The 20,451-nt window shown below is 33.2% G+C and overlaps 1 protein-coding gene across 2 annotated transcripts in view; it reads left to right on the forward strand.

Moving 5' to 3' along the window:
* NCAM2 (neural cell adhesion molecule 2) overlaps nt 1-20,451 on the forward strand; it is a 514,403-nt gene that overhangs the window by 388,470 nt on the left and 105,482 nt on the right. For both annotated transcript variants that reach the window (XM_059164507.1, XM_059164509.1), the window contains exons 10-11: nt 11,668-11,855; nt 16,741-16,837. In XM_059164507.1, coding sequence (XP_059020490.1) covers nt 11,668-11,855; nt 16,741-16,837 — 285 coding nt within the window. The remainder of the gene's footprint in view (nt 1-11,667; nt 11,856-16,740; nt 16,838-20,451) is intronic.

The raw sequence follows: 20,451 nt of genomic DNA on the forward strand, positions 1-20,451 counted from the left end.
TGACTCAGTGGGTTAAACCTCTGCCTTCGTCTCAGGTCATGGTCTCAGGGTCCTGGGATAGAGCCCCCCCCATTGGGCTTTCTGCTGAACGGGAGGCCTGTTTCTCTCTCTCCGTCTGTTTCTCTCTCTGCCTGCCTCTCTGCCTCCTTGTGAACTCTCTCTCTGTCAAATAAATAAATAAAATCTTAAAAAAAAAATAAAATAAAATACAGGGACGCCTGGGTGGTTCAGTGGGCTAAACGTCTGCCTTCAGCTCCGGTCATGATCCTTGGGTCCTGGGATCAAGTTCTACATCTGGCTTCTTGCTTGTAGGGAGCCTGCTTCTCCCTCTGCCAGCCACTCCCCCTGCTTGTGTTCTCTCTCTCCCCTCTGACAAATAAATAAAATCTTTAAAAAAAAAAAAATATATATATATATACCAACATAAATGGTAGTTAAGCAGAAAGAAATTGTGATCTAAGTCCAATTAAATAGTACTCTGGGGGTGCCTGCGTGGCTCAGTCAGTTGGGCTGCTGGGTCCTGTTTCTAGTTCAGGTTAGGATCTCAGAGTCATGAGATCCAACCCCACCTTGCATTCTGCACTCAGCAGGGAGTCTGCCTGAGAGTCTGTCCTTCTTGCCTGTCCCCCTACTTGTTCACATTTGCACACTCTCTATCTCAAATAAATACATCTTAAAAATAAATAATAAATAGATAAATAAAAATTAAAACATAGTATGATTATTTGAATATTAAAATATGTGACAATTTGATACCATTTTTTATTTAAGACATTTAAAGGAAGCTAGAAGAGTTTTACATAATTTCCCACATTTCAACCTTTCAATTAAAAGGCAATAAATATAAAGGTAAAATAGTAATGATACTACCTGATGTAATTGCAACTTAATTTGTTCATTACATAAATTACTTAAACATTGCTTGACAGGTCATAAGCACCATGTTAATTATTATAATCATTATTATTTCTAATGTTGCTATTATTATTATTGTTGTTATTGTTATTATATTATGGCAATAATATTGAGGGTTTCTGGTTTTTGTTTTCCATTATTGTGATCCAGACACTCCTCTATGCATGTAATAAGCAACTTTCTAGAGTGCACAATCATGCACTTTTAATTATAATAGTGAAAATGTTTTAGCTTGTTTTTGAAATATTTTAGGTCATCAGTGTTTGATAAGTTCATGAACGGAATTAAACTTAAGACTAATCACTTAAACATCAAATTGCATCACTAGATTAAACAAATGTACTTTTTACTTGATAGGGCTTTCTTTTCCATTCTAATAGTAGTGACAAACTCCAAAATTGTTTGACATCAATAAGCACAAATTACATAAGTTACAGAATGTACTACAGTTAAGGCAGATTCTGAAGAAGCTAACATTATCATTAGTTATAAAACAATTTTAATGCTGCTATATCCTTATGACCAGTCTTTCTTCTTTTGACAGATCAGAAATTTTTACAAAAGAGATCCACTTAAGCTTTATTTCCTAAATTTCTGTGTAAAATTGTGCATAATAATAATATAGTTCTTAAAATACTGTAGCTTTATGGAAAATTCAATTATATAGAGCAGCTATAGATGAAAAAATAACTATAACTAGTGAAATGTTTTTATTAGTATATTTACATATGATTTAAGGGAGGGAAATATTAAGACAAGAAAAAAGAAGAATAGTAGTACAAAGAATATTCACTGTACTTATAATCAAGCTTTTCTTATTATCAGCAATAATTCTATAACTGATATCAATAAAATTGAAGAAAAACCCAGTGTGTGCTAAGAAGTTCTATATAGGCGTTATCTTCATATGACACTTATGACTCCAGGGTCATAAAATATGCTAAGATTTATGCATAACTTGGTTGTTCAAATTTAGTACAGAAAATGCACGTCCAACACTATGGTGGGTTAATTGGCAATAAGCACACGTCTAATTTAGTATTCCACATAGCCACTAGAATTCCCATGGTACATGGACTGAGTCCAGTTAATTGCCATAGCTGATTCTGCCTATGAGTGAACACGCAGTAGAGCTGGATCTATGAAATTATTAATTGAATTATCCTCTAAATGTGCCAAAGGATATATTAGTTTTTATTCCCTTGGTAGTTTCCCTCAGCATAAATCAAATGTGAAAATTCAATGACTGAGAAAGCGTCAAGGTATTTTAGATATTAAAAAAACATGTGCAGTTAATTCCTGGTTAATTTAAGGGGCTGGCTTCCTCACAAAATAAGCAATAAGAATCTATGAAAGACAATGTATTACCACAGAATTAATGCTGCAGTGTAGTCCTAAATTCTGCCATACTGGGAAAATGAAACACATGTCAGTGTACCTTTCCTTCTCTGATGATTCTGACGATATTCAGAATCCGTACTTACCTGGATTTTTACTCATTTATTTAACTATTACTTACTGAACATCTACTGAATGTCAAAGATAAATTCAGGTGCTGTACAGAACCATGAGAAAGCAATATTGTCCTCACTGTCATGGTGTGCTTTAATTTGGGAACTGGAAAGCATTAAGGTGAAATGTATCAAAAAGTGAGGAGACGGATAGGAAGCTAGTGCAAAGTGTGGACAGCAGGGAAGTAGGTTAGGGATGCTGAGTGCCTCAGGATCGAAGTTATCTCAAATAGAGACAAAGTAGACACAGAAATAGGCATGGGCCAGCTAATGCGGAACTTTATAAATCTTTTTAAAAGTTTTTGGTTTCAGAAGTGTGAAAAGGATCTTAGAGAAAAGATTAATCAGGATAGTAACGTTATCTTAAAATAGAAGCTGGAAGGCTGGCTGGTAAGCCAGTAAGGACCAGCCTTCTAAAGTTAACCAGGTAATGATGACGGCCTCAACCAGGGACATTATAGTGACAACTGAGAGGAGTGAATGGTATTTTTATGTACTGTGATTTACTGGTGAGGAATGAATGTCAAATGTTTAAGAAGATCTTATTTATTGTGGTTCTTAAAATCTAACATTAAAGAAAAAACTATTGAAAATGTTTTACCAGAAGATATGATGATTAGAAGAGAGGATGGTATTTCATGGCAGTATAGAAATTATTTGGAGAGTATGCAAGACAGATTTGCTATAAACCGAATACTGTTTTAGAGGGGCAACACGTGTTGTGTCATCAATATGATTTTCGGGGGCAGATTTATTTTTCATTGATAGTAAATCTTACCCTATTATGCTCTTCAATTTGATTCACAAAATGGGTAGTGTACAGGGAGTTTGTGTACTGAGTTGCCTGATTCTATTATTTATGAACCTTTGGAAATTCAGGTCAAAGATTTTTATAGTTCAGATCCCAGAGCCTGTGTGTTGTCTTTTGTTATCATTTTCAGCCAGCTCATGAACAAGCAGAATTCAGGAATCCAGGCGGGCACTCAGCAAGATGTAAGGCTTTACTCAGGTCACAGGTACCAACCACAAATAAACCATGTTCAGAAAAAAGCCTTCAGAGCCTGAGAGGGAACAACAGGAGAATGTGAAAAGCTTTCATTGAGCAAACAGCCAAGGAGGAAAGTTTGGTGCCGTGTCAGGAATGTGGTGATGAGCACTGGCTGCACGTTCAGCCTGAAGTCTCAGCCATAAGGCAAAAAAATAAAATAAAAAAGTACATTCACCAAACAAGAGTAACTTGACATCAAATCTGAAGGCAGTCTGAAAAGTTTCTTTAATGTCTCCTGGTAGGCCTGGAACATACTTTTCCTGATCCCCATTTTGAGGAAATGACAAATTTAGATCCTGACATGCTCTGCTGTTTCTTCTTATGCTGACAACCTTAAATTAGAGATTCAGTCAAGGTCATGGATAGAAGTGCAGTTGAAATGTCCTAGCTCAGCTGCCACGTAATTAAATTTAAATAATTTCTCCTTAGACATCTTTCCATTGTGATAGGAGCTAAGACAACATAGTTTTTTGATTTTTAAGGTCTGTGTTCATTTTACAACCAGTGTTACATATTCTCCTTCTCACAGTCTATGCAATAATGTTTGTAGTCTTGTTAATCATCTATTCATAAGTAGAAGATGCAGGAGCCCGAAAATCAGGTGCTTCCTGATATTTTCACCACCAAGGAACTCACATGATTTTCTCTCTTGCATTCTTCAGTTTTAGAGATATTAACTTATTAAAATATTAATAAGAAGGATTATTCTTCATTTTCATTATTTGCATACATATATGTATATAATTACATGTATGTGTGTAAACTCCCAACCAGAGGCTTTTATACATATGAGATGATTAACATTACCCTGAAGGATTTATAATTCTTGCCAAAAGCAAATTTCATCTCTATATAAGCCAATGCTTCTTTATATATGGTAAATATTATAACCCTATCCCTATATTTTTAACTTGTCCAAGTCTCTTGTTTTTTGTGTTAGTAAACTCCTAGAGGTTAAAGAAACAAGTTCAACTCATAATTCTATAAAGAAAAACAGAATCAAAAACCCAAAGCTCAAATTAATAAACAGAGGTTTATTAATTAATTAATGTCGAGGTGACATAATTAAGATCTAGCAAAGTTGGGACCCGAATCCAATGGCCGGCCTAATGCTATTTCTGATATAATATATTTATAAACAGCAAGTGCAAAATTCTGGCTTCCATTGTAGTTCAGCCACTATCTGTGTGTGTGTGTGTGTGTGTGTGTGTGTGTGTCTAGATTCTTATAGTCAGTCTTGATGTGACAATCCATGGGAAGCATTTAGGACTGTATTCATCATATTTTATGTGCTCAAAAAATGTTAGAGGTAAGGGGTCATGATCTTCCAGCAGTTTTTTTGATCCCTCCCCCTGCAATGTCCTATTTAGGCTCAGAGCTAATACCTTTGAGACAAGAACCTTACCCATTGCACTTCCGTTGTATTTATGTGCATGTACATGTACTTAAATCGCCTTCCTTATACTTCCTTATACTTACGTATTTCTGCATCTGCCTGACCCACTAGAACGGATTCCCTGTTGACATGAATCGCCCACATTTTAATAGTAGTTAGCATAAAACAGACACACAATAATAATTTGGGATAATTAGTGCAGCAGCTATCTTTCCCAGAGCAGTGCATTTGGAATCTTTATGAAGAAGCCTTAGACGTCTCTTTTCCCACAAGCTCAAAATATGATTTGATGAATAGCCAGGTCGGTGAAACCTTTATACCTAAACGATTATATCCACACTTGTTAATGGTTAGCTTTGTGTCAGTGGACATAAATTTTGGTATTTTGACTGGAGATGTGCAATCAAGTCAATGATTTAAAAATTGCAGTATTTTGTTTGGCCAGGCACCCTAAATATTAGTTAAAATGTCAAACCAAATACAACTAAACAATAAATAAAATGTTAATCATTCACAGTAGATGGTAGAATATACTTGAATCTTAAACAAGTTAATGTACAAGTTATTGTTTAAGGTATCTAGTATAATTCATGATATCACAATATTGAGTATTGAAGATGAATTTTGCCCTTTTGATAATCCAAGGAAAAAATATGATATGGTTTTTTAATTATGCTTATGTAATAAGCATATTACCACACATGCAGTACCTTAAGTTTTTAAAGTATGAAAATGAGGCCACTTATGATTTAATTCCAAATAATATCTCTCAACAAATAAAACAGCTTGAAATTTCCCTGAAATGATGTACATATAATGTTCACACTAGAACACACACACACACACACACACACACACATAAAGGTCTGTAAGTTCACTGAGACTAAAAAACATCAAAATTAGAATTTCACTCTTAAGAAAGGTACCCGTATTTTTGTTTGTTAGTTTTGTATATGGAGAATATTTTGCAGTTACATTTAGTATTTTTTGCTATATCTTATAAATTATATTTTCAGTAAGAAAACTCCCTTACTTTTCATTATATTCTAGAATATTCTTTTATTAGAGATATCATAGACTCAAGAAAAATATATTTAGGGGTGCCTGGTTGGCTCAGTCAGTTAAGCATCTGCCTTCAGCTCAGGTCATGATCCCAGGGTCCTGGGATGGAGCCCCACATCAGGCTCCTTGCTCAACAGGGAACCTGCTTCTCCCTCTCCCTCTGCCACTCCCCCTGATTGTGCTCTCTCTCACTGTCTGTCAAATAAATAAATAAAACTTTTTAAAAATATATTTGGACATTAACAAAATATCTATAAATTGTAATTATCAGATTCAGATATGAAGATATACTCAAAATGGCAATTGCATAGCACATGTTAAAATTATAATGATGGAAGCAATGTAACACACTCTCAACTCTTAATGTTTTAAAAAGGAATAGCAACTTGATTGAGCTCAACTTGGGAAATTCCTATGAATTTTCCTGATGTAAAAATTACATAAGTTCACTTTTTTGAATGATTTATTTATCAGAGAGAGAGAGAGAGAGAGCGCGCGCGCACAAGCAGCAGGGAGGAACAGAGGGAAAGGGAGAGAGATTCTTTTTTTTTTTTTTTTTTTTAACATTTTATTTATTTATTTGACAGAGAAAGAGAGAGAGAGCTCACAAGTAGGCAGAGAAGCAGGCAGAGGGAGAGGAGGGAGCAGGCTCCTTGCTGAGCAGAGAGCCTGATGCAGCCTCCCAGGACCCTGATGCGGCCTCCCAGGACCCTGAGGTCATGACCTGAGCCGAAGGCAGAGACTTAACCCACTGAGCCACCCAGGCGCCCCTATCTTTGACTTTCTGATATCGAAACAATGGCTTAATTTTTCTCTCTGTTTACAATTTTAAATAAACTTATAACTTATTATTTTAGCTTTTGGTGTCTTGATGCTGAAATTGAAAGTGTCTAAGTGTTATTTCATATTACCTCAAATTATAAAATAAACTTGAGAGAGCACAGAAACTTGAAGTAGGTGGGGGACCTTGAGCATTTGTTCCCCAGTACCCCGAAGGGAACACAGGATGAAATCCGGAAGTAGTTCTAAGATGTAAATTCTACAACAAAGCAAAATATACTTGATTGTTTTGTCCTTGTTCTGATTTTCCTCTTTTCCACTTCTCGCCTCCAACCTCCTTCCCTCTCCCTCCTCCTCTTTCTCTGCATTCCAGGTTTTGTTATTTTTCAATTCTTATGTAAGGTTAAGTTTCCTGTGTTTTTATCTAAGCACCTTTTATTCAAGGATATGTCGCTAAAATGTGATTCTAACCATTAAACCCTTAGTGCAGAACATAACTGGCATGCCCCAGAGTACGTTTCTTCTTACCTCTTAGCTTCAAATATATCAGCAGAAAAATTGGAAAAGTGATGATTTTAATTACCTCATTTTATTGGCATCACCTAGAAATAAGTGAGTGTGCAAATGTGCACCTGTTTCCATCAAAATTTTTCCTAAACTGTACTGCATGTTTCCTTTATTGCTTGAATACAGCATATAGGACTAATAAAATACTTCCTTGATTACTTGGTATAATCATTTCAAACACTAACTTCATTACTGATGCTCTACAGAAACCACTTGCTGAAAATGTACTTAGTTATTAACAGAAAAACTGACACAGTGGTATCATTTCTTAATGCAATCATAAACAGCCAAAAGACTATGGGTTGGCTCTGCCACCACCTTCCCAAATATCTCAGAATCAGTTTCTTGTATGTACAACAGAGATTTGCAGATGACTCTCATGTTCCTTTTCAGTTAGAACTTGAAATGACCATGTGCACAAAAGTATTACAAGTTTAACTTTTTCATAGGTAAATACAATACATACAGAGATCTCCTCATATAATGAGAACGTGGGGGAATTCACACACAGTTGGGTATAAATCTTTTTTTATCTCCCTGTCTGAAAGTCTGACTGGGGTAAATTTCTTTATTGTGTGATTGATTTTCAAAAATTGTTGAATTCTGGAGGACCTGGGTGGCTCAGTCGTTAAGCGTCGATATACTCTATCATATTTTGTCAAGGAAAAAGTATGCGGACACTGAAAAATGGTAAAGAGGGCCATATTCAAGTCTATTGCAATGGGGGGTGGTCAAGACTGTTGAATAGGAGAGAGAGCTTAAACTCAACTCCAAATATAACAAAGACAAGTGGGGACTTAAAGCCAATGAGCAGAATGACAGAAGTCAGTGGATGGAAAATTACTAAGAGAAACTTTATTACATTTCAACTATAATGTGCTTCTTGCTAAACGAGCCTGACAGAATTCTTGCTAAAAACAGGCCACGGACATGAGCATTAAGGGAGGATAATAAAGGACTTGACCAGATTTCAGAGATACTCGGATATCAACGGAACAATTCCCCCTGAATCGACTTAGCATGATTCTTTAGTAAAGGAGGAAGCAGACCAGGAGAGGGCCCGAGGACAAAGCCAAGTCCTTATAGAAGGGCTTATGGAAGCGTGACAACAGTTTTGTCAAGGAGGGCATTGTTGCCACGGTCCTTGGTTCTCACTGTGAACAAAAGCTTCTGAGACGATTCTTCTCCTTTTCCAGCCACTAAATGACATATTTCATCTTGTCACAGGCAGATTTCTCTGATTTTTTCTTCTACTTTTTGCTCACAAAAATGCTCTTCCAATAGAGTTATTTCTGTTCATTGAAATTTGTAGAATATTTTATTTTGGACTTGAACGGAATTTGGGGGACATACAATGCCTTGAGAGACATTTCCACTACTTGATGTGCTGTTGATGCCATATTCTTCTTTCCTCTTCCTTCCCCCGGCTGTTTGGTTAACTGCAAAAGCTTATTTCCTCCGCACCATATTTGAAGCCTTTCATGATGTGAAAGGCCTACTTTTTAAAAAAGATGAACGCTCTGAAAATTACTATTTTTGATTTATCAAGATGAAATATGGCTACTGGTTTTTAGCCTGAAGTTTTCACATGTTGCCTGTGCCAGTCACATCCTTCTTCAACCAGTGACCCAACACTATTTGTTGGATTTTATTAACATGCCAGTCTTGTGCCAGGGAACATTGCTGCCTTGCTGTTGATGGGGTATCTACAAAGCATATAATTTAGAGGAATTTACTTTATGTATTATTGTAGATAGAAGTTATCAATATTTTCTTGCCTCGCTCCACAAATACATTTTTTTAATGTGGCTTTCAGTATAGCATGCATTGCCTGTAAGCATGTTTGCATTCAACATCCCTGATTCCAAATTAAATTCCTACTGAGATCATCAGGCAAACAATTAGCAGCAATTGCTTGCTTTTGTAGAAAAATCATATCTTGCCCTAAGTTTATGGTTAAATTATAATACCATAAAACATATTCATGCAGATGCTACATCATAGACAGAGTACACTGTGAGTCAGCTATTAATAGTTCCATTAGAATGTATGATTTTCATATGGGGCTATATTTATAAGCAAATAAATTATCCATAAACCTTTACTTAGAATATTAGAATATTAAAGAGATTATATTTCATATTTATTAAGAGTAATAAAATGTTTTATAGATATAGCTAGAGATATAGATATAGATATAACCTTAGCTTTTGACTCTGAATATCAGGAAGTTTGGTTTCTTTTACAGTTACACCCCTAATTAGTTACACGTTCTTTAGATTTTTCACTTAATCTTCCAGGCTTTGGGAAAAACATTTTTTTTTTCTTTTATCCTTTAAAATATCTTCTGTTCAATTTAACCAAACTGTTGAATTGAAAATTCATTGAATGCTCAATTTCAAGTAAATTCAATGTACAGTTTTTAAGAACCACATAAACATCACACACAATGTAAGCTATCAGGTATATAATTGTGACCAAGACATATCTTAACCCATAAGAGTCAGATCATTTGGTGGATCCTTCCATTGCCTATTACCATGCTGAGGGAAAACACAGAATCTGTGGGATTCTGTGTACAGAAGCTCAGCCACAACTGAAGGTCATGGAAAAGCTGTGTTTAGGAAGTGTTGAGCCTAGTTTCGAAGGCAGGTACATTACCAGTGGAGGGAAAACCATAGGCAGATATGTTTGTGTAATATTTAGCACACCTGAGTGCCAACATGTGTTATTACTTATTTAGACAATTCTCTTTTATAGGACGTTAAGCTTTTTTGAGTTTTTGTTAAGGTAGCGATGCATTAAAAGCCTTTTATATAAACTTCTAATATTTCTACTTATTTTCTCTGGAGAGAGATCTATGACTGGATTGTAGAAGCAAAGTTATAAAGCTTTTTAAGTTTCTTTTTCTTTCTGAGGAATTGTTCAAATTCTATTCTCTTCAATAATGTATGATAGGATCCACATCACCAAAATGTTTCAGGCACTGAATGATATAATTTTGTTGCTGGGGTGAATGGATCTATAATGAATGGTCTTTGGTTAAAATCACCATAAATTCATATCCTAGACCTACGATGTAGTGCTGGAGTAAACTTGACAGCTCTTATTCCAGATCCTTCATGCTTACAACAGGAAAATACCTTCCTTACAAGGTTATTGGAAAGATAAGACAGAACTCAATGTATAATCTCACTGTCTTAAATAGAAAACAGTCAATTAATATTTCATACCCCTGTGTGAGATTAACATTATAAACATACACTAAAACAAATATAGGATAAGAATTTTTCAATTACTTATGTATTTGTACTACAGATTATAATTCTTATGTATCTTCTATAAAATCATATACAACAAAATTGATATAGCTCATTTTTAAGTAGTTGGGGTTAGTAAAACAAAACATTTAAGTTACATTACTGAAGTTGATATTCTATGAGGTGATACTAAGTTTTAAGTAGTTAATATTAGTGACAATAATAATAATATAAATATCAGCAACATTTTAGCTACCATTTAATATAGGTCTTTGATTTTATGTAAAAATTTTAAAGATGAATTCTTTCAAATACTTACGCTGTTAACCACTGAGACTCAGAGAGGCTATGGTTGATTGGCATTTGTGCTACATCATCGTTCTAGAATGGAGCAAGACTAAAAATCATGTTTGTGTGTCTTCACAATTAGGTAATTTCAATAAGGTAATATAATAATATTGTCTATTTTCTCTTAACTGTTTTTATAGAGGTCTGAGGTAGGCTATGGAGAATTGGCGGAGCTCCATAGGAGCTGATTAATCTTCAAATCAACTTTGTGGATTAAATTAAATTATCTCTGGTTTAATTAAAATTGGAAATGATATTTCAGGAAAAACTCGTTTCTTAATTGTGATATTGACATTTCAACTTAGATTTTATATCTGCTTAAAAATATCTCATAGAAGAAATTATAAGACATTATTCTTTTGAGTAAGACATGATTCAAAAAGGACCCAAGACCACTGATTTTGTTATTCTAAACTCACACTTTATAATTAGAGGTTTGTTCCAGAAAGCGATTTCACATATGTAGATACCTATTAATTAGGTATCTAATGAATAGATAATTTTTGTCAGGTTATCAAAAGCAGAATTAACTCTGAGCATTAATCTTTCATACTTTAATAATTGTCCAACTTTTAATATTTTATATTAATTAAAATTATTTGATGAAATAGTCAAATAACATATTTTCATGAGTTCTCATGTCACATATTAAATATATAACATTAGAATTTCTGTGGCTTCTTTTTGCATTCAAGCAGTAATTATTGTTGTACATACTAATCAAGTGATTATTTATCTTAAAAAAGAGGTCTATAAATGTTTTATTGTTTTGCTTTACAGATGCTCCCAAGTTTATATCAAACCAAACAATTTATTACTCTTGGGAAGGAAACCCTATCAATATAAGCTGTGATGTGAAATCTAATCCACCAGCATCAGTCCATTGGAGAAAAGAGAAATTAGTCCTGCCAGCTAAAAACATCACTAATTTAAAGACATATAGTGCAGGGAGAAAGATGATATTAGAGGTAAGTCTTCGTGTACATATGAATAACTTGTATGATTTTAGCAGTCACCTACTGTTTTAGAATGCATATAAAATGTTAATATAAATACAATTATATAATATACATTTATATTACATAATATATATTATATATACACATACAAATTTTATTGTGTCTCTTTCTTGTGTATTTACTTAAAAAGAAAATTTTGTGCATTTAGATCATGGACCATTAATGATTAATAATATCTCATTCTTGTATAAAAAAGAGTCTATGGTAAAAGCCGTTATTTTTCATAAACTTTTTTGGGAAAAAAGTTAATTATATCAGGGAAAAAATAGGGTGAGGGAATTGGTAATTCCCTGAAGTGTTGCTGATACTAGTTATTGATTCTGAGATTATGCCCTCCATCTCAGATGCATACATAACTTTTTGGTGGGTGCATATTTACAAGTTTCTAAATAAACCAGATTTACTTGTTCAATGCCTCACTTCATTTTATATTTTAAATTAAAATTATAGATAATTGTCTTTATACTGCCAAGTGTCTGGCCTTTTAATTCTGTTTGAATACAATACCTTTTATTTATTAATTATAGATTATGTGTGTGTGTATCAATTCCCAAGAACTTTGGGAAATTGATACAAATTCCCAAAGTTCTTGGGAATTGATACACAATCATGAACCTTCCAATTCCTCATGTTTTCAATGCAACTGGGAAGCTCTCTCTTATTTAGCTAAAAAGATGCTATGTTTTCCACTGTAATTCAATTTACATTCATTTTAAAAATTCATGTTTTAAAATAATATTTGACACTCAATGTATTAACTTAAAGGTGTTCTCATTGGTGCCATATTTACTTTTCTACCTGGTAATTGGACCTCATGAAAAATTTGGTTGACAAAAGGATTTAGCCATCACTTCCCCAAATATTTGGATAACTGACTCTTTGCTCATTAAGTGATTGTCTTTATCTGTTTCTTTCTTTTTAATTTTGTATTTTATTTTATTTATTTACTAATATAGCCAAAAAGATAAGAGGGTAGGACTCTAAAAGGAACTATTGTTTTATATCGATTTTCTAGACCTAAGGCAGAAAGGCTTTGACTATCACTTACATGCCCAACAAATACATATGCTATAAAATATTAGTAAGGCAAATATCTGTGCAGACCACCCATTCCAAAGGATTTAAACACCTCGGGATGGGTGGTGTCTAAATTTTTTTGAATTTAAATTGGTTACTTTGTAACTTTATTAGAAGAACTATTGGGAATTGACACAGAGGTCAGTTTCAAAAAGAAATTTGGTTAGATTTAACATAAAATTTAGGTTTTTAACTAGTTAAAAAGTGAGGTGAGGTTTAACTTCAGTTTGGGGTACTTTGTTCAGGCTGCCATAATGAATACCACAGACCAGGTAGCTTAAATAAAGTAATCTCCTTCCCCCCACATATTTCTGTAGGCTATAAGTCCAGGATCAAGGTGCCAAAGGGTTGGGTTTTGGTGAAATTTCTGTCCTTGGGTTGCAGGTGTGCCCTCTAACTATGCACAGAACGAGAGAACTGTGGTGTCTTGTCTTCCTGTAAGGACATCAGGGCCCATGTTTATGACCTCATTCAATCTCAGTTACTTCCTTAAAGACCCTATCTCCAAATAACATTAGAAGTCAGGCTTTCAACATATTTATTTTGTGGGGGTGACACAATTTATTCCATAAAAGGTAGATTTAAGTTCATTCATGTTTAAATGACTAATGTGTAATTTCTGCTTTGTTCATTTTACCACTTTTCAGTTTCTGGGATAGCTCGTAATTCGCTGTAGTCAGTATTAAGCAATGTGTTATAAATCTGGCATTTAAATATTTTAAACATTTTATATTTAAGTATTTTATTCATATAAATCTCTCACGTTATTTAATCTTCTGCCTAAATGGCATTCGTCTGCACCCCAAAGTAAAAACTAAGTGGTTTTTGTTTTTACAGTCCACATGATTTATTGGTTAAAAAGCATTGACCTTGGGACGCCTACGTGGCTCAGTTGGTTGGGCAGCTGCCTTTGGCTAGGGTCATGAACCCAGGATCCTGGGATTGAGTCCCACATCTGGCTCCTTGCTCAGCAGGAAGCCTTCTTCTCCCTCTGCTTGCTACTCCCCCACCTGTGCTTTCTTTCTCTTTGACAAATAAATAAAATCTTAAAAAAAAAAAAAGCATTCACTTTGAACATACACTTTTTATGTGTATACTTTTTTTCTTAATTAAATTCAAACCCTGAGTAAATGACTAATGGGTAGCTAATACAATTTAAAATAAAACAAAATGACAATAACTACCAAAAAAAAGCAACGATAAGCATTACAGATTTTAAATTAATAGCATTCATATTTGCTTAGGATAGTACAGTATTATTTTTTTGCTTAAGAATTATTATAATCACATAATTGCTAATTCTTAAGAACGTATAATACAATATACAAAAATACAGTGTGCAGTTGATAACAAATTGGTCAATAACAGATTTCTTGAATTGGTTTTTAAAGTTTTTCCTTTTTCATTGAGCAAATATGTAATTCAGTCTTTTAAATTTATGAATTTTAAAACATAACAGAATATTCCGTAAATCCTTTGGATTGGTGCTAATAAAATAATCTGTAAAAGTCAATTTTTTTTTTTTCCTGAGCACTTCCTAAGGTGATAATGTAATAAGCCAACATTTTAATATATGGGCAAACATTGATGTAGGAACTTTCTAATAGGTTGATTAGAATAATATTGTGCTTTTGATCATCTGTGGTGTTGTTCTTTATCTTAAGTAAAAGGCTAAGTATTAAACATATGATTTTCTCACTATGGAACACATAGAATGAGGAAATGAAATTTACGAAAGTTTAGGAAAACAACTAGAGAACTCCTTTATTAGCATTGTACTCCTAGCTCGTATTTTGATGTTCAAAATTATATTTGTTGATCAATATATTATGTACTATTAAAGCCCACCATCTTAAGTAAGCTTGAATTATTTTACCTGCATATTAAAATGTGAAAAAAGTGGAGTCATATGTAGGTGTTCCTAGCACTTCCTGGATAAATATCAGCAATAATTGGTATATTTTAAATATGTGAATATTTTTAAACTGCTTTATAGCATACCTTTGCTGTATAATATTTTATTTTTTGATAAAATTACCTATCATTTCATTGAAATGGGCTTGATCATAAAGTCACTATTGAATGCTGCATTCACATTGCTTTCCTAGGACACATCAATTCTGCAGCAAGGATCATGATTTGCCAGGTTATATCTAGGTCTGTGGGCTTTTTTTTTTTTTTTAATAATCTGTACTACTAGAGGTGTTTTCTGAATTTGTTAATCATACAACATAATAAAGAAATGATTTCAGATAAAACTGTAAAACTTTTATCTTTGATAGGTTGACTTACAGGAATAGAAAACAAACCAACAAATGAAAAAAACCTGAATTGAGCCTTTTAAAAGTTGTTCCAACAAAACTGGCTATTTAAAATACTTGCTTAATATTGAGGGGGTGCACAATAGTCCTGATCCTATGTCATGGCCATCCTGTCTGTATTTTATCAATTCAGTGCACATTGTTCCCTATGGACTGTATAAATAACTCTCCTATGCTTGTAAAATGTAGAAATGTTGGGGGAAGATTCTTTCTCACTAGTAAAATTATGGCCAAGTCAAGTTAGCTTGGTTTATTAAAAGCTGAATGTAAGAAAAATGAATGTTTTAATCCCTCAGGAGTACTTACAAAAGAATGGTTAAAGTCTCTAGTCCTTAAACTTATGATCTATTCCTAGATAGACAGCTAACCAGGGAATGAATGGCACAGCTGTTTTGTACTTTTCCAGAATTATCATCTTCAATGGACCTCAAAATTGCACTTTTAGTTAAGAGCCTCCCATTACCACAAAATCATATTCCCCCCTTTTGGGATAGAGTTGAAATTAACAGCAACTCTTGTAAGCATATTCTATCTTAATAATAGTTACTGGGATTGAAAATTATATCTATTACTATCATCAAATCTCTTTTCTGAATTGATACTTCAGAATTTCGGTACATTAGAATTACAGGGTTGGCCCCAATGTTCAGCAATAGATTCCTGGAAGGTTAACTTAATTACGGATTTCAAATGTGTAAGGACTGAGGTCAGCTATTTTCCACCTAAACTGAAAGAGAATGATAGGAATTGAACAGAAATGGAGGCAAGATACTATTATTAGCCATCAAGATAATGTGCCTATCTACAGGGGTTGCTACCCAACGGCAACATTTTCTAGCAAAATACATACCTGGAAAGATTATTTTTCTTCCTTCCTTCCTCTTTCTTTATTTCTTTCTTTCTTAGGATAAGTAAGTCCTCATCCTTCATTAATATTTTATATTCAATAAAATCATGAGATGGGGAAAATAAACCTGGTATATTTCCAGCCTTTCATGAACTTTAAATCTGCTTGACTTTAGTTTAAAAGAGAAAACAGAGGGTTAATTAACCATGCTTTTGGTACAGTGTTCTGTTTTCAACCTCATGTCTGCAACAATTGCAGAATATATATTTTTCAAACTGTGAGCCACTTTCTGAGCTTTCCATACACAAATATCTAATGACTTTTTCTATTCAATCGATATAATAAAATGACGGTATTTGTCTACCAAATAAATTAATAGTTAAACTATATTTCACCTAGTGAAAATATAGCTCCATGCATTACATCTTAAAAGGGTGTGATGCTTACTTGACAGAGAGAAAAAGAGTTATGACAAGGAGTTGTGAATAATTGAACAAGTGTGAAGATGGTGGTCATACTAGAATCTATTTTAAAACTGCCATGATTTTGTTTTAAAATTGTTAAACCTCTATTATTATGATTATTTTAGATAGCACCTACATCTGACAATGACTTTGGACGATATAATTGCACAGCCACTAACCGTATAGGAACAAGATTTCAAGAATATATTCTTGCTTTGGCTGGTAAGTATAGCCCAATAATTTCCTAGATCTCAAAATATTTCTATAAGCAAATAGCTTTATTTTTATAAGACATGATATAGGTTATTATTAGGAAGAATGAACCAGTGCTTAAAAATTTAGAACAATTGCATCTGACAGGTAGTGAGGAATTAGAACATATTTACTAATCAAGATTGATTTTAAACCATGATTCTGATCACCCAACTTTACAATTGAGCCATCTACAAAAGAAGTAAAAAAGATATGTCTTAAGAAAGCAAATTATATTTTATGTTGAGTAAGAATCCTATCAAAAGATTTAAAAAGACATCTTGAGAGAAAATAAACTAAAATTCACCTATTTTAAAATCCTAAGCTTGAAAGTACAAGAATAGCTTATTTTTAAGGCAAATAGAAAATTTAAAGTTATATAACTTTCAATGAAAAGTGTTTCATTTTATATATGAAAACATTCTAGTTCTTGCCCCAAAGCTTAAAGATACCAAATAATAACATGTAGACACAATTCATTTTAACTAGAAATTGTTACGTTTTTTGTTATATAAATAAGCTATATATAACACACATATTTATTTCTAGAATTTGCATTATGTTTTACAAGACCAATTGGAAGTCTGAAAGTATACATTGTAGTATATTTCGCATAGCTCAGAAGATACAAAAACACGATTTTTGCCTTTTAGAACTACATAGAGAAATATCAGAAAATTATTGTAATGTTAATTTTTTTGGATTGTTATGTTTTAATAGAATAAGTTGTTTCCACAAAAATATTTTTAAATGTTTTCTAAGTAGAGTTCTCGTATATAACTATCATTTTATATTAAGAAATATATTTACTTCTGTTGATATGTAAAGTCATGCCTTTAGTTAGAAAGACCAAAAGGGAAATTTAAAAAGTTTACAAAGCTGATAATACTCAAATTATTATGTAACTGAAATCTCTTTCTCTCCAATTCAAGTTTTGCTACACTAGAGAAGGGAGAGAAGGGGTTGTGCACAAGGGCTTAAGGAAAGAAAGGAGGAAGGAAAATAATGAGATAAGAGGGAATTTAGGGAGAAAAGGAGGGAGGAAGGAATTAAGGAAGAAAAAAACAACTATATGTCATTTACCATGAAGTTTTTAGAAAATTAATCTCAGAGGTTCCTGGGTGGCTCGATCTGTTAAGCCACTGCCTTTGGCTCAGGTCATGATCCCCGGGTCCTGGGATGAGCCCTGCATCTGCTCTCTCTAGCTATCTCTCTCTGTCTCTCTCTCTCTCAAATAAATAAATAAAATTTAAGAAAAAAAGAAAAGAAAATTAATCTCAATGAAAATCATAAGATGTAGACTATCCACATTTAGGGATATGAATAAACCATTACACAAGCAATTAAATTCTAGGAAAATGAAATGTGCTAAGTCATATAAAAATTCACTGATAATAAATTGAAGGGAGCATGATCTTTACTGATCAGAAGCATTCATTATTTACATTAATTCCAAGCCTCAGGAAATTAGGCAAGTTTTCTTCTAATTAGTATGAAAATTTTTATAGATAATAACCAAATATGTGATCAGTATATGTATATACAGTTATATCAATACTGTTATACAATTTTACATTGCTTTTTTACAAATGATGTAGGTTTGTATAGATAAACTTGCTAATGACTAGATTTTTAAAAATTTTTAAGTACTTATAATTCTGGAAAAAATTAAAAAATAGAACATTATATTCATGAGATTTTGATATCTTATTAAATTCTCAGGAAATATTTATTGTCTGTATACCTTCATATCTAACAGTTTTTTTTTTTTTTAAAGATTTCATTTATTTATTAGAGAGAGCGCACAAGCAGGGGGGTAAGGGCAGAGGGAGAAGCAGGCTAACAGATGGGGGGCTGGATTCCAGAATCCTGAGATCATGACTCAAGTCGAAGGCAGACACCCAGTGGACTGAACGTGAACCACCCATGTGCCCACATATCTGACATTTCTTACTGTGACATTTTTCACTGAAAAATATGTTTGATACCTATCCTACTATGAAGATGCTAACTTAATGAGTTTCCCTCAGCCTAACCATTAAAAAAAAAAGAAGAAAAAGAAAAAAAGAAAGAAAGAAAGAAAATGTTCCTCAAGCTAAGAGCTAAAATGTTATTGGAAATACTTCTTGAATACTGCAACTTTCCTAGTGTTTCAAAATTTTGTGACAAATACATACCTAAAATTTTTTTCAGAAAGAGATAGATTCAACTGAAATTGTAATAGAGATATAAAAATAAATTAGGCCCTGAGCCTTAGATGGGAAACATATATTTAAACATCAGCAGTAATAAACATTATTCCTTTGATGGGACCTCTTTTTCTAATGCTTACAAAATTTAGTCTTTCCTGAAGAATTTGAACAATGAAAGTGCAATGTGATTTTAAATAAAATGTAAGAGAAATGTTATGTAGAAATTTAAATATTTCAAAATAGATGTCAGTATCACAGCCCAGTATCTCATTGGCCTATTTGACCTAGTAAAAGGCCCAGATCATTTGGCATGTGTTATTTTATGTTGTAACAGATTACTTTGATTTAAAAGGGCAATGAATTCAAACAGCAACAACTGCATATAAAATTATGTGTTATATATTCTGAGAAAACTATAGGAAGAAAACACTTTTTACCTTCCTTTGTTTCAAAATCTTTTTTTTTTCTTTTTTCTTTTCCTTCCTTTTTTACCTCCTTTATAATTAAGTCTTATATCTGAGCACAATAGACATCTGCATGCAGATGGGGGGCGCAGCAGCCTATCATAGGGCATCAGACCTAACTCTGCATCAGCAGAGTTAATAGACTACAAGGGGGTTTAGTGGTCTAGTGTGGGGTGTTGGAGTCTGGGCCAGTAAGAAGTATTTGCATGTGGCAAGATAGAAACAGCAACCCAGAGAGGAATGTTGGAACCTAATCAGTATAAGGGGGGATCCAAGTAAAGTGGTAGGGTAAAAGATCAATGATTCATGTCTGCAAGCACATGGGTGACATCAGCAATTATGTAAAAATACAAAAACTAAAATGACTCTGGGATAATGGTTGGGTATTGGAGTTATAGGTGTGAAGTCTGGTTTTAATGTATGTAGGTAGATATAGAAAGGGGAAAAGAAGTAAAGGTGTGTATATGTGTGTGGGTGGGTGGGTGTGTTCAGTCATTTCCACAAGGAACTTCTTTTTGTCAGGAATCTTACTTAGAAAGCAATTTCTATATATGTAAATGATGAATCACTAAATTCTACACCTGAAACCAATTTTATCAATTCTACACCTGAAACCAATTTTACTGTATGTGGTAGCTAACTAAAATTTAAATAAAAACTTGAAATTAAAAAAAAGAAAGAAAGAAAAGAAAACAATTTCTCAGCCAGCTGTATCCACAAAGAGGATTTGAGATCTCCAGCACCTCAGCAGCAAAGACCAAACATGGGTGGCAGCTACATCTTGGTTTCTAAATACTAAAAGTAACTAAGATTTCTTGTAAAAATGGCTGATTCTAGGAGTGGGACAATGAAAGTACAATTCTAAAACAACATGTTTTGCTAGGAGGAAAAGAAATTTTAAAAAAGCATCCATCAACCATTTTTAACA

The sequence above is a fragment of the Mustela lutreola genome, chromosome 2, assembly GCF_030435805.1.
Source record: "Mustela lutreola isolate mMusLut2 chromosome 2, mMusLut2.pri, whole genome shotgun sequence".
Classification (NCBI taxonomy): Eukaryota; Metazoa; Chordata; class Mammalia; order Carnivora; family Mustelidae; genus Mustela; species Mustela lutreola.